At 41.7% G+C, this 12,456-nt stretch overlaps 1 protein-coding gene across 1 annotated transcript in view; it reads right to left on the bottom strand.

Moving 5' to 3' along the window:
* Positions 1-389: 389 nt before the first annotated feature.
* The window catches only part of LOC144754814 (transmembrane protein 150A-like), a 687,487-nt gene continuing 675,420 nt past the window's right edge, over positions 390-12,456 (bottom strand). Inside the window, exon 7 of the mRNA XM_078643045.1 lies at positions 390-2,663. Within this exon, the coding sequence (XP_078499171.1) occupies positions 2,419-2,663 (245 nt within the window). The 3' untranslated portion in view covers positions 390-2,418. The remainder of the gene's footprint in view (positions 2,664-12,456) is intronic.

The following is a 12,456-nucleotide window of genomic DNA, read 5'->3' on the forward strand; positions in this document are numbered from 1 at the left end:
GTGATATATAAAACAGTTTGGTACTTCTATGGTACTTTTATCTACTGAGCTTTTCATGGGTACATTTTATACTGAAACAGTGTTACCCAATGCAAAGTATCACTCTTATTATTGATCAAGGATGAGAAACAACATGACCATGATAATAGCCAATATGATACCATGAAATTACTACATATGGCAAAATAAAGTTATTTGAAATGAATAACTGGAGTTTTAAGTACCCAAGCTCTCTTACCAAGAGGTCAATATATCAGATGACATGGTCTACAAGAACGCTAAAATTTACATACTTATTTTGTTTTCTTAAATTTTACTTACTTTGGAGCTAAATGGATTCTTACGAAGAGACACATCATTTGAAAAATAAAGGTCAATGTATCTGATAATCATATTCAGCAGCAATTTATTGGAACATGTGATTACATTCTGGAAGTATTTTCATGTAGGTAATTTGATTTCGTGAACGGTGATAGCGACTGCGTCACGTTCTGTGACCCATTTTCAGTCAGTCTTTCATTTTTAATGAAATTACATATCAAACCATGTTGAACACATTTGAAATGCTCGCTTATAAATCAACTGGGTGCTGGACTTACAGTTGGTAAAGCTCAGTGGAATTAAATGCAACTTCCCCACTCAGAAAAAAAAAAATACCGACCTTTATTGGCACAAATACTAGTATGAAAATGTTTTATCACTTATGCCTTGAAAGAATCTCGTGACAATTTTCCAAAACCAGCTGGTGTCCTCAGCCTCCAAGACCAAGGTCCGTCCTCCTGTTAGTTTTTAGTGTGGATGACTAGCCTTTGAAACATTTCCAACCTTCGGGAGCCACCCTGCTTGAGAGACAAGACTGTAGTAAATTATTCCGAAAATCATCTGTCCATATATTACTTTTTACATAAAGGAAGGGGCTCCTCCACGGACACTCTGATTAACAGGAAGACCAGTCTCAGACATATAGACTCCCAATGAGGAAATAAAAGCACTTTGAAAGCTACATTTTTGTCTCTCTTTTAGAAGATCTCAGAAAAAAAAAAAGGGGGGGGCGCATATCGGAGAAGGAGAACTGTGGGGTATATTATCAAGGACCGGTGTTAAACTTATCGCTGTTTTATCGGCAGGAATCTGCGGATAAAACGGCAATAATGGGCTCGATAATACGCCCTTGTTAATTCCCATAGAAGCCCATGTTCTTGTGTTAACATGGGCGTCTATGAGAATTAACAAGGGCGTATTATCAAGCCCATTATTGCCGTTTTAAAACTGCGATAATTTTAACACAGGTCCTTGATAATATGCCACTGTATTTGAAAAAAAAGGCGCAAGTTCCGATCAGATGAGTACTGGTCAATATTTCAGCTCACAACCTGTAACTTACGACTTTTACAAAACAAAGTCACCAACTTTGGTTTCACAGTGCTCTGGTAGGAACAGACCTTCACAACATGGGTGAAGGTTTTGTGGAAAAACCTTGTCAAAATCACATGGGAGTAGGTGTGGCTACCTGAAACACACCCTGATCACTCATGACATGCTGTCAGACATCTAGAATGATACCGTGCAGTCTCCTCTTCGTTAAGGCCTCTACATTTCACAATCCCTTTTTCTTGTAAGGATCAATAATCTTCCATTGTTAACGTTTCCGGGCGTGTCAAGGTCTGGTCCGTGCAAAAGTGAAACTTCTTTGGTAACTAGGTGAATAGGCTTTTAGATTGTCGTCTTGTATACATTAGTCTACCCCTCCTGCCCAATGTGATCAAAACAGCTTATTATTTTGTTTACTTTTGTCCAATTCCCCTGTTCATTTTTGTGCTCCAAGAACAATAGCTTTGAAGGCATCATTGCTGTTTTCTTGCATTTTGGGCAATGTAGCCCTATTTGGGGAGTGCCTGTGAATTCCAATGCAGTATTCTTTAGCTGTCCAAGCACCTCAGATATGAAATGCTTTATATTGGCAAATTAGTAGGATTCTGATGATCTGTAGCACAATAAAGTCTGTAATCTTTCCGTAATACAATTTCCCCTAAAAATTAAAGCACTAGACTTGAGACGAAGCAAGGCATTTTGGTATCTTCTGCCAATGGAAATATATATGTTCGAAATATATATCTATCTATATATATATAGATATACATATATAATATGTCAATGTTGCTTCAATAATCCTCTATCGTAGAATTCATTTGCGGACTAAAGAGGCGAGGCTTCCTTTGACAAAGACTACTATTGTTTTCATTTGAGATCATCCTAAATTAAAAAATAATACATTTGGAAATATTTGTATTTTTGGTCTGGAATGAAAGCCCTTTCCAATCGCCATCCCTGACACGCTGTAGAACAGTCTTTGGAAACCGTTGGCAGGAGGGCAAAACAACTCTAAATGTCTTTACTTTCGAGGTAGCCCTCCTAGCCTCAGATCATGGCAAGGTTCTCTGAAGTACTGTGCGTGTGCGGCGTCGTGGCCGTGCTGCTGTCCGACTTGTAAGACTTGGGAGCTCGACTCGCCTTGAGGAGCACCAGGAATGTCTCTGTGGTGATGGCCCCAAATTCAAAGGCAAAGGTCCCATAAAAGATGAGGACGTTGATGATGAAGATCCACTCACAGAGTGCCGCCACGTGTTGCAACAAGACACTCTCCTGGATGAAGAACACACCGCCTGGGAAGAACTTAAGTCAAGGAAATTTGCAAATGACAACATAATGCACACACTGCAGCACTGGAACACAAAGTGTTAGATGCAACAATAAACAGAGTCTGGAAAATGAAACATCAAGCTGTTCTTACCAGAGCTAATAAGCCTCACATCACAATGAAGTGTTTACCCTAACAGTAGTCAGATAGGCAGAATAACCTCTTCCATGCTCATGACGGCTCCCGGCCGTCATGAGTCACGGTGGGCGTGCGCTGATGACGGCTGGGAGCCGTCATGCCCACGATTGGAATGTCCAGCACTGCGGCGGAATTCGCGCCGCAGTGATGAGGTTAACTAATCAATTGCCTGATGCGTCACAAACCAAATATTAAGGTACACAATTTGCTTGCAGTATAGGATTGTATTAGTTGACTAACGTTACAGTTTCGGAGTGGACTTTGTCATACAACTTTAACTTGCATGTGACTACGCCTTTGCCTTTCTCACTTGCATTAAATCCTGTCAGGTAAAAGAATGGCCACCATTTTCCTCAATTAACAATTTTACTATTGCAGCTGCAGGCATTTTGCAAGTTCAGAACACTTTGAACCGTGCCGTAGAAGTTTCACAGAGTGAAATAATGTGTAATAAAAAATAAACTTGTAGTAACAGAACTATGGTTGCATCCACAGAATTGCACACAGGAAGTCTTGCAAATGGCTCAAAAGCACCAATTGTATTGATTATGAAAGGCTGAGAAATTTCGCTGCTGCTACAAGGACCGTCTCGCAGTGTGGAAGCATCTTGGTGATCTGTTCACCCAGCTCTAAACTTCCTATTTATTTGGATATATGGAGCTAATTGGAAATTAGATATCCTTCGGGACGGGTTCAAGTTACACTCGCCCTTTTAATAATCCGGGAAATTTTTCCACGACCAACTCAACCAAAGAAGGTTGGATATATTTCTCGCTTTTAAAACAGAACGGTTTGTGACGCTCAATGGAAACTTTAGTCCTGATGATGACCGTGTAATTCTACAGTGGTCGAAACGCCGTCGACGCTTATGTGGCCAAAAATTAACAGATGACACATTAATTTTGTACATGTTGTTCCTTTATTGTAACGTGTATTTTTTCGTTTGCCACTTGTCTAGTTTGTGATATGTATTGTGTGTATACCAGCACTTTTGTCTTGAGTGTTATTATCTTAACCGTTTTATAATATGAAATAAATTTGTGCTGTATTTTTCCAGAAATTGTTACTTTGCATATGGGTTTTCTTTCTCTCTTTATTTTTTTCCCTTGTTATATTGCTGCTTAATTGTTTTTTGCTTGCTTTATGTGTAGACATTGTATATTTAAGCAAACTGCTTCTTGAACCTTTGTTAGGAATATATAATGAGAGACAGAATAGGCCTCGTCAATATTCAAGATTATAAGGAGCAAGTTTCACGGTTTAGACAGCAGATGCATTACCTCACTAACCCGATGCACCTGTTTAAATCCCACAGTCAGAAGAGTAATATGATCAAATCATCGTAGGTGAGCACTGGGCAGTGTAAGAGAAAACACGTATGCTGATTGCTATTAAGTGTCTGGATAGTAAAGTTCAGAAGCAACATCAGAAACATTTATTTATTGAAACAGTTTTGAATGCACCACTCAAGGAATATTTCAGCGTGGGACCTATAGAGAAACTAACATGTTTAATTCATTTAAAAAAAATCCTGGGACAGGCTCAGGAAAGCAATAGCTCAGAACAAGTCAAAGTAAAACCGGAGTCCATTTGTGGTTATGTGGAGGCATGCTTCTATTTTGACCATGATTGTATTTGCACGGTGATTTGCAGCTCTTTGCTTCGGCCATGTGGCCATTAATAGTTTAAATATTCGCTAAAATATCTGAATATACCTGCAGTTTGGGGTTTGTCTTGATGGTGATTGCACGTTTAAGTAGATATCTCGACTGAATAAATGACATAATTGTCCTCAAGTCCTGGTAAGTGGCCCCCATAGATGGTGTGATACTTTCAGACAAACCTAGCTTTAGAGGCAAGAGTTCTCTGCGATTTGCAGTTTTCTCTTCCCAATATATGCACAAGGGGCCTAAAATGTCCCAGCGTCCAAAGTGAGGTTGCTAAAAACCTGAGACTGGCTGAGAAGTCTCTAATATGTCGTTGACTCCATACCAGTGACCTTAGTAGATTCAGAACCAGAATTTTCAGCAAATGGGTAGGAGTTGGACAGGCTTCTTGGAAAGTAAAGACTTTATGTTGAGTTAGTGCTGTAAAAACACACCAACATTTGTTAAACTATTTCCCACTAAGACCAAAGTGAGTTATGAGGTTTAAAACACAGCGTTGATTTATTTGGAAAACTTTTTGAGGATAATTCTCTTCCAGTGTTTATCTCATCATCTCAGTAGTGCCCGGAAGACCCTTATACCCTGTCTCGACTCACACTACCCCCCCTCCAACATCCTAGCAAAGACCAGGTCAGCTACCCACCTGTTTGGTTCTACACAACCTAGTCCAGACATGCCTGCTGTATACATATATGGAGCCTGCATTTTTTTCTTCATTCTTCATACTTTCCTAGCTGTTTTTGGTCTTTTCGTTCAACATCCTTTTGTACCAGTCGATAACTGCACGATGGTCTTATGCCCGATTCCTGGTCTGCGTAAAAAAGACACTGAAATGAAATACGTAGATGTTTGCCTCGGGTACAAGCAGCGGGCAGTGGAGGGGGCGAGTCTCCACTGTGGTTGGTGGAGGTGAAGGCTTGCCCTACGTAACAGCAATAACAAAAAGTCTGGGCCCAGGAATTCCCTGTCTTGATCTCCTAGCTAAGACTGCCCTCGCCTTCACATGTCTACTGGCACCATGACAGACATATTGCCTGACATTGACCTCGTTACCCAAAGTTCACAGAACCCCTGTGAGGGAAGTTTACATCGGATCTACTTTTATACATAAAATGAAATCGTGTGGTTACTGAACTATTTCATGCATATTGATGCAACAACCAGAAATTAAATGAACAAAGTTTAGAGGACAGGTGCTTTAATAAGTGGTGATAGATACCTGTATGTAAATATGCTCTTCTATCCCTCCCTAGTTCTCTCTCAATTGGCGGCTCAGTTGAACCCACTACATGATGCCGCAGGAGAGAGCACATCTAGGAACAGAGCGCTAGTCAGTCTGCCACCTTCACTGCTTTCATGTATCTCTTACAAACATAGAAAATGTTGAGCTATCCAGCATAAATACAGCTGGCTTCGCCTTGACTAAGAGAATATAAATGACATTTTTTTCCACTGGTGTCTTGCAGTCTTATCCACCTTTCGGTTTTATTTTAACAACTTCCCTCTCTCACCTCCCCTGCCCTCTCCACTACTTTTCTCTCCTCTCCTAATTGTATTGCCTATTTTTTGGGGATTTATTGTGTAATTGTTGAACCTTTTCTGTTACATTGTTGATTCTCATGTAAAGCGCTTTGATACCTCCGGGTCTAGTCAGCGCTATATAAAACTCTATTAAATTAAATAAAAATAAATAAAATAAATAAATAAAAGTTACATTGAAGCACTGTGCATGATTAACGTATGTGTATAACACATATGGTCTTAGTCCAAAACAAATCAATGCATGGTGTCTGCCCTTTGCTGAGCGTCCAACACTTGGGCCATACACCTACAGCCCAAAAGATGCAATCCTAATAATTCTAGAGTAAATCCCGAGTAGTCATAGAAACTATTTGTGAATTGGCGCCATACTGCAAGTACCCTAAGGTGGGTAATATTTGCAACTATAACCCAGAACGCATTACCGTAACATTTTTAAAATATGTAATGAGGGTACACTCACCAAACTGTCCTTAACAGCTTTCTGTCATTTTTAGCTTTAATAGTTTACATAACTGGTTTTATTGGATCACAGCTAAATTTAATAATGCTTTAACTAATGTATATATGAATATTTATTGATCTGGATTTTTTTATGTGTATTCTTGTGCTTTTATGGTCTCTTTACAATGATCGAATAAGCCTGTGTGAAATTAAATGAAAGCGTTAGTCTTTCTTTTCTTTCTGGTCTTCCACTGCATTGTGGAGCCTGTAGTTATATGTTTTATATGACCATGACCCATTGGGAGAGGGTCTTGTGATCACTCGGAAAGATAAGGTTGTAACTGCTTTAATGGCCACATGATTGCAAAGCATCAACTACTGCAAGTCCTCTTACCTGGGTAATAATCATTGGGCAAAAAACGCTTTGCCCTTCTAACTAAGTTGGGAGAAAACTTCTCCAATGCCGCAATCTGAGGATGCTCTTTGAACAAAAAAAGGCTGATTAAATCTCTTTCAAGCCTTATGCCTCACACAAAGGCTGTCAGCTGGATGAAAGGTCAGCTGGCATTCCGAATTCCAACTCACCTTCTAGGGCTACCTCCTGGAGGTCAACTCCAGGAGTGAAGCTGCAAGACTTGACAAGTTTTGAAAAATGTTCCAGTAGTACACACACAAATGGATGAGGGTGATTGTGGTATCCGCATCGTTCATGGCCTGAATCGTGGAAACGAGAAGTTGCACATTTCTACTACCCACTTGATGACCAAGTCCTCTACTGCCCTTTTCCCAACATCATCCATCACCTGGAAAGTAAACACTGTAGGAAGCATGGTGGGAGGTCAGTGGGTTGAGACATTCTCAAGAGGCTTCTCGGTTATGGTCTACGGACCAGGTTCCAGAGTTGCCTCAGGTCGTATGTAAGAAGACCTGAGAGGACTAATAACATGAACCGAAACATCAGTCATCAATCTGAAAGCATAGAAAAGGAGCTCTGGTCCATCCCATACAGTGCATAATAACATCTACCACGAAGCTCAATATACCTGAATGGAACTACTAATGAACCTATATGGGTTCAAGCTGTTACATCACAGCAAAGAATGCTCAAAGTATAAGCTTAGAACATTGGTTGCTGAGCAGTGTTCTTGCAATGTATTGCAGCTACTCGGTTTAACAGCAGAGTTGCACTTTACACCAGAGTGGCTCCGATTTCTGGATTTCTTTTTGATGCTGGGGAATAAGGCACAGTTCTTATGTCTGAAAGAATGCAATAAGCACTTCAGAAAGTTGGGCATGGCTTAGAGAGGGATTAGTGCACTAACCTCTTGCTGGTGCTCCCAGATGCTACAGTCCTTGCGTCCATGGTGCAGTTGCAACAACTGAGGCTACTGTTGAGTGAAGGTGTTAAAACTAGGATTGCGGCAGTATGGGACTCTGTAAGAACTGGAAAACTAAGGAAAGTGGAGGTTTACGGGATGCAGTCTAAATATCTCTGCACCTAACATGGCCGCCGGACTCTACAAGTTTAGACATTCTTGTGCAAATCTAGCAAGCGGTGGAGACTTCTGCAATTTCTGCATTGGAGAATGCTGCCTAAGTTCGGATAAGGGTGGGGCACGCTGGGGTCCTAGCTTAGCTCCTGTATGCGAGGACACTCACCTAGAGTGTTTGTGTGCCTTGATTTGGTTTGCGTTCTGGAAGTCTTGGGCAACAATGACAGCAGCATGCACTGGAGGTACTGAGAGGACAGAATCTGGGTTGGGTTTTCTGACGGGGCTAGTCTTTATCGTGAAAGGACTGAGGGGGCTGAAGATGTACCAGGAGTAGGGTATGATGGTGGCTTGTAATAGTCAGTTTCAGATACCATGTTGAGTGTTCTGCAACCTACTCAATAGCAGAGGCTCATCAACAACTGCTTTGATAGAAGCAGCACTGGGCTTGCCAAGGGGCTCAGTGATGGCTCAAATAATCCTACATCCAGCATTTTGGTAACCATCACCTTGATGCACTCCACAACTTTGTCTAATATCATGAATGGCTTACATATGACAGGCAAGCTGTCATAATAGTCAATGTTATGTGTGTAATCGAAAAGCTTGACACCAACACAATTTGTAAATTTCAAAATGTAAGCAAGCAGAAAGAGCTTAAAAAAAGATAGAGAAATCACTATCAAATCGTCTGGCAAAGGTGGGTAGATTGTACTGCAGACTACCACGGCATATAGAATGGAATGACTATTATTTGCAGATGAACAGAATTACACGATCTTAGACAATGACCCGACCCCTACATTAAAAATAGAAATCAAGAACTTGATTGAAGAGGCTGAATGCGAAGGATAGATATGTAATCAAGATAGATTTTTTTTTTAAGGTAAAACAACCCTAGAATCCCCTAATTCTACACTGTCCCTAATATTCATAAAACCCATGACCCTTTCACCTGGTAGGCCAATAGTCTCAGGAATAGGATCTCTCCTACAGCCACTGTCACAATTTTGTGATCATTTCCTGAAACCAATTGTACAAAAGAACTGAAACATACATCAGAGACACAAAATACTTTCTTGTCCATATCAATGACCTTGACTTTATAGAGAATGAGCTTGGACATGAGTCTTTATACGAGCCTTCCTGAAGACAGTACCCTGGAGGTTATCAATTACATTTTAGAAGAGGCAGAATGGACCCACTCCATCCCAATAAACTTTGAAGATAGGCACTTCCAAAAAATGTCTTTGAATTTGGGAGACCCCATTCCTAAAAACACATGGAAATTCAATGTGGAGCACATTTGTCCAGAGTGTGAGGACACACCAATATATCCTAAGAATGGAGCGATCATACCAATTTACCTGGGTGTAGATTTTACACCCCAAAAACGTTGGGCCACGCAACTATCTCTCGGAACAAAGGTGGATTACAACAGATGGGTCAACCCTCTCTAGGGACTTACTTAAGACAGTTCGGGAGGCTGAGGGCTCTAACCAAAGTACAGGCTTCTCGCTCCTCCATAGTGTTGGTTCAGATGTATCAGTTAAAACAGCTCATAGAACTACCCTAAGGTAAATTACCCTCCTCAAGTTGCTGGAAATAAGGTGGGACGATTGCTAAACTTCCTCAGTGGAGCCATCCTGTTCAGTTTCTTGAACAACATCAAAAGAGAGGCTCACACTTTTCATCTTCCTTACTGCAAGTGAAAAAGATTGCTGAGCTACTCACCAGGGATAGGTTTTGAGCACTTTCGTGTGGAACATCTGACTTTGCTGATCCTTCTGACCCCAAGGGCTTAGTCTGGCTTGACTAATGATGGATCAATAGTTGGCCCTCTTGCTACGGATTCACTTCCTAGGCTAGTCTGAATATTCTGATAGCCTTCACCTAAAAAAGTTACATGTGACTGGTAAATGGCAAACGTCTTTGAGGTCAAGTTAACGATGTGGAATGTTTTGAATTTTTTTTTAACTGGACAAATAATAGACATGGGAGGCTGAATAAAAACGCAACATTTATTAAATTAATGGAAGGCAACTTTTGGAAACGAATTTAAAAACTTCAAACATGATTGTCTATCACATACCAATGTGGATCTAAGTTGAGGAAAAGAAGTATGAGACAATATGTGTTGCCACCATGATAAATGGTTTATATTTTATTTATATATAGCTTACATACGGTTGCTATGGGTCTGTATAAAAAACGTAGGTGCCTTACTAGATTGAGGGTTTGCTTCTCCCACTGTCAGCAAATGTATTGGCATGAAGTAAAATTACTAAAGTAAGTAACCACCTCTTGTAAAATAAAACTTTTTAACTCTAAACATTGAAGAAACCTTTTACAGTTTTTAGGGTTGTTGTTAACATATGAGGACTGCAACAGCAAATGACTTCAGACATCATATTTGACAATCATTAGTGCCACTATACGCTTATCACTTTTATACAGTTGATTTTGTCGGTGTCTGAGGTAGACTTGGAGCCACAAGTATGGTCAGAAAAGGGTGTAGAGCGAGTAAAATGTTTTCAGATTATTGGAGGACAACTGTTCTTCCTCAGGATAACCTATCACTCAAAATAAAATAGTCAAACAATAGCTTCAGGTAGACATTTTCAGAAAGCTTAGTTCAACACACTGCAGCTGGAATGGAGTTACTGACATTATTATGGTGTGACAAAGGTGACACAGAGGTATAATTTGTATTTTCAGGGATTCTTTTCATAAAAACAATACTCGAGGGGAAAAAAAACAATATATTTTAAGGAGACAGTCCGGTGTGTCATACTTCAAAGGAAATCTGGCAGCAAGAAAGGAGATGTTACCAACCTACATTTCGTTAAGTGGTAAAAGTATTGCAGCATGTTGTCCATTTGTTTACTAATACATGGCATCAATAGTTACTGAACTTCGGGCGAGGCACGAGGTAGGGATGTCCTTTGTCACCGCTATTATTTGCACTTGCGCTCGAGCCCCTTGCCGCCTGGCTCCGTTGGGAGCCTTCACTAAAGGGTATTCGGTGGTCCCCTGACTTCGAAGATCGTATATCATTGTATGCCGATGATATTTTATTGTACCCGACGTCCCTCCGTAAGTCACTAGGAGTCCTCTTTGATGTTTTGAGTTCCTTTGGACGTAATTCCGGGTTGGTTATCAATTGGTCCAAGTCGTGTATCTTCCCGCTGACCGGTGATCCTCTTTCTCTGCCCCGAGTATGCCCGATCCCGGTTTCTAGTGATGGCTTTAAGTATTTAGGGATCTATATTTCACTTGACCCTGTGTTACACTATGAGCGTAACTTGTTGCCTCCACTCGCCCAGCTTCGGGCGGACGTCGCTGCATGGTGTGGTCTACCCTTGTCCCCCCTGGGACGGGCGGCCCTGTTCAAAATGATGTCTCTCCCCCGTTTTTTGTATGCCGTACAAAACACACTTGATCTAGTGTCGGCTAGCTACTTCCGTGAAATCGAGTGCCTCCAGAGAAAGCTAGTTTGGGCTGGCCGACCCCGTATTGCGTTGGCTAAGCTTACGTTGCCCTGGTACGATGGTGGCATAGCGTTACCTGATATAAGAAGATACTACTGGGCATCTCAACTGAGCGCTGTGAACCATGCCATGTACGGTCCAGTCCCGAATCCTGCATTCGAGATGGACCGGTGGCTGTTACCCGGGGGAGGTTACTACAGGGCTCTCTACTCTCGGGGCGCTAGAAAGAATTTGACGGGACCCACTGAAGTGGCTGTGCGGGTGTGGGGCAGCGCGACCACGGCTACTGGATGGGTAGATAAGCTGACCAGGGCGACCCCTCTGTTTGCCGCGGAGAGGCTTGGTGAATTGTGGACGTCAAAGGGTTTCGATAGGTGGGACTTCATCGGAATCAGCAAGGTAGGTGACCTCTGGGTTAATAATAGAGTTAAGACCTTTTCTGAATTGAAACAGGAATACAGTTTGAATGACTCGGAATATTTTCGATACCTCCAGGTTCGTCATGCCATTGGGTCGGTTTTTCCGGCCGGTTCTGATATTCCGGAGAGCTCCCCCCTGGAAGACAGGGTGCTGGACGGACATATTCCAGACAGCACTATCTCCCTTATTTATAAAAAACGTATCAATACTCGATCAGACTTGCTTGTTCAGCTTCGTGGTACCTGGACTAACGATGGGCTGGAACTGGATGATGAGGATTGGCAGGCTGCGATATCCTCTCCCAAAGAGGTCGCGATCCCGGCGCGTCTGCTACTCGTTCAGCTGAAGATTCTGCACCGAGTCTATGTCACGGGTCCGCGACTGATGCATATGGGTTTTTCTGAGGATGGACTGTGTCGACGTGGCTGTGGTATGATTGCTACCTTCCTCCACATCGTATGGGAATGTCCGGAAGTTGTGTCTTTCTGGACTAGAGTGCATGCGGTGATGAGTGAGGTGACGAATGTTGAGTTGCTACCTGAAGCCAGGCGCTGTCTATTGAACGTATG

This window comes from Lissotriton helveticus, chromosome 5_1 (genome assembly GCF_964261635.1).
Source record: "Lissotriton helveticus chromosome 5_1, aLisHel1.1, whole genome shotgun sequence".
NCBI classification, from domain to species: Eukaryota; Metazoa; Chordata; class Amphibia; order Caudata; family Salamandridae; genus Lissotriton; species Lissotriton helveticus.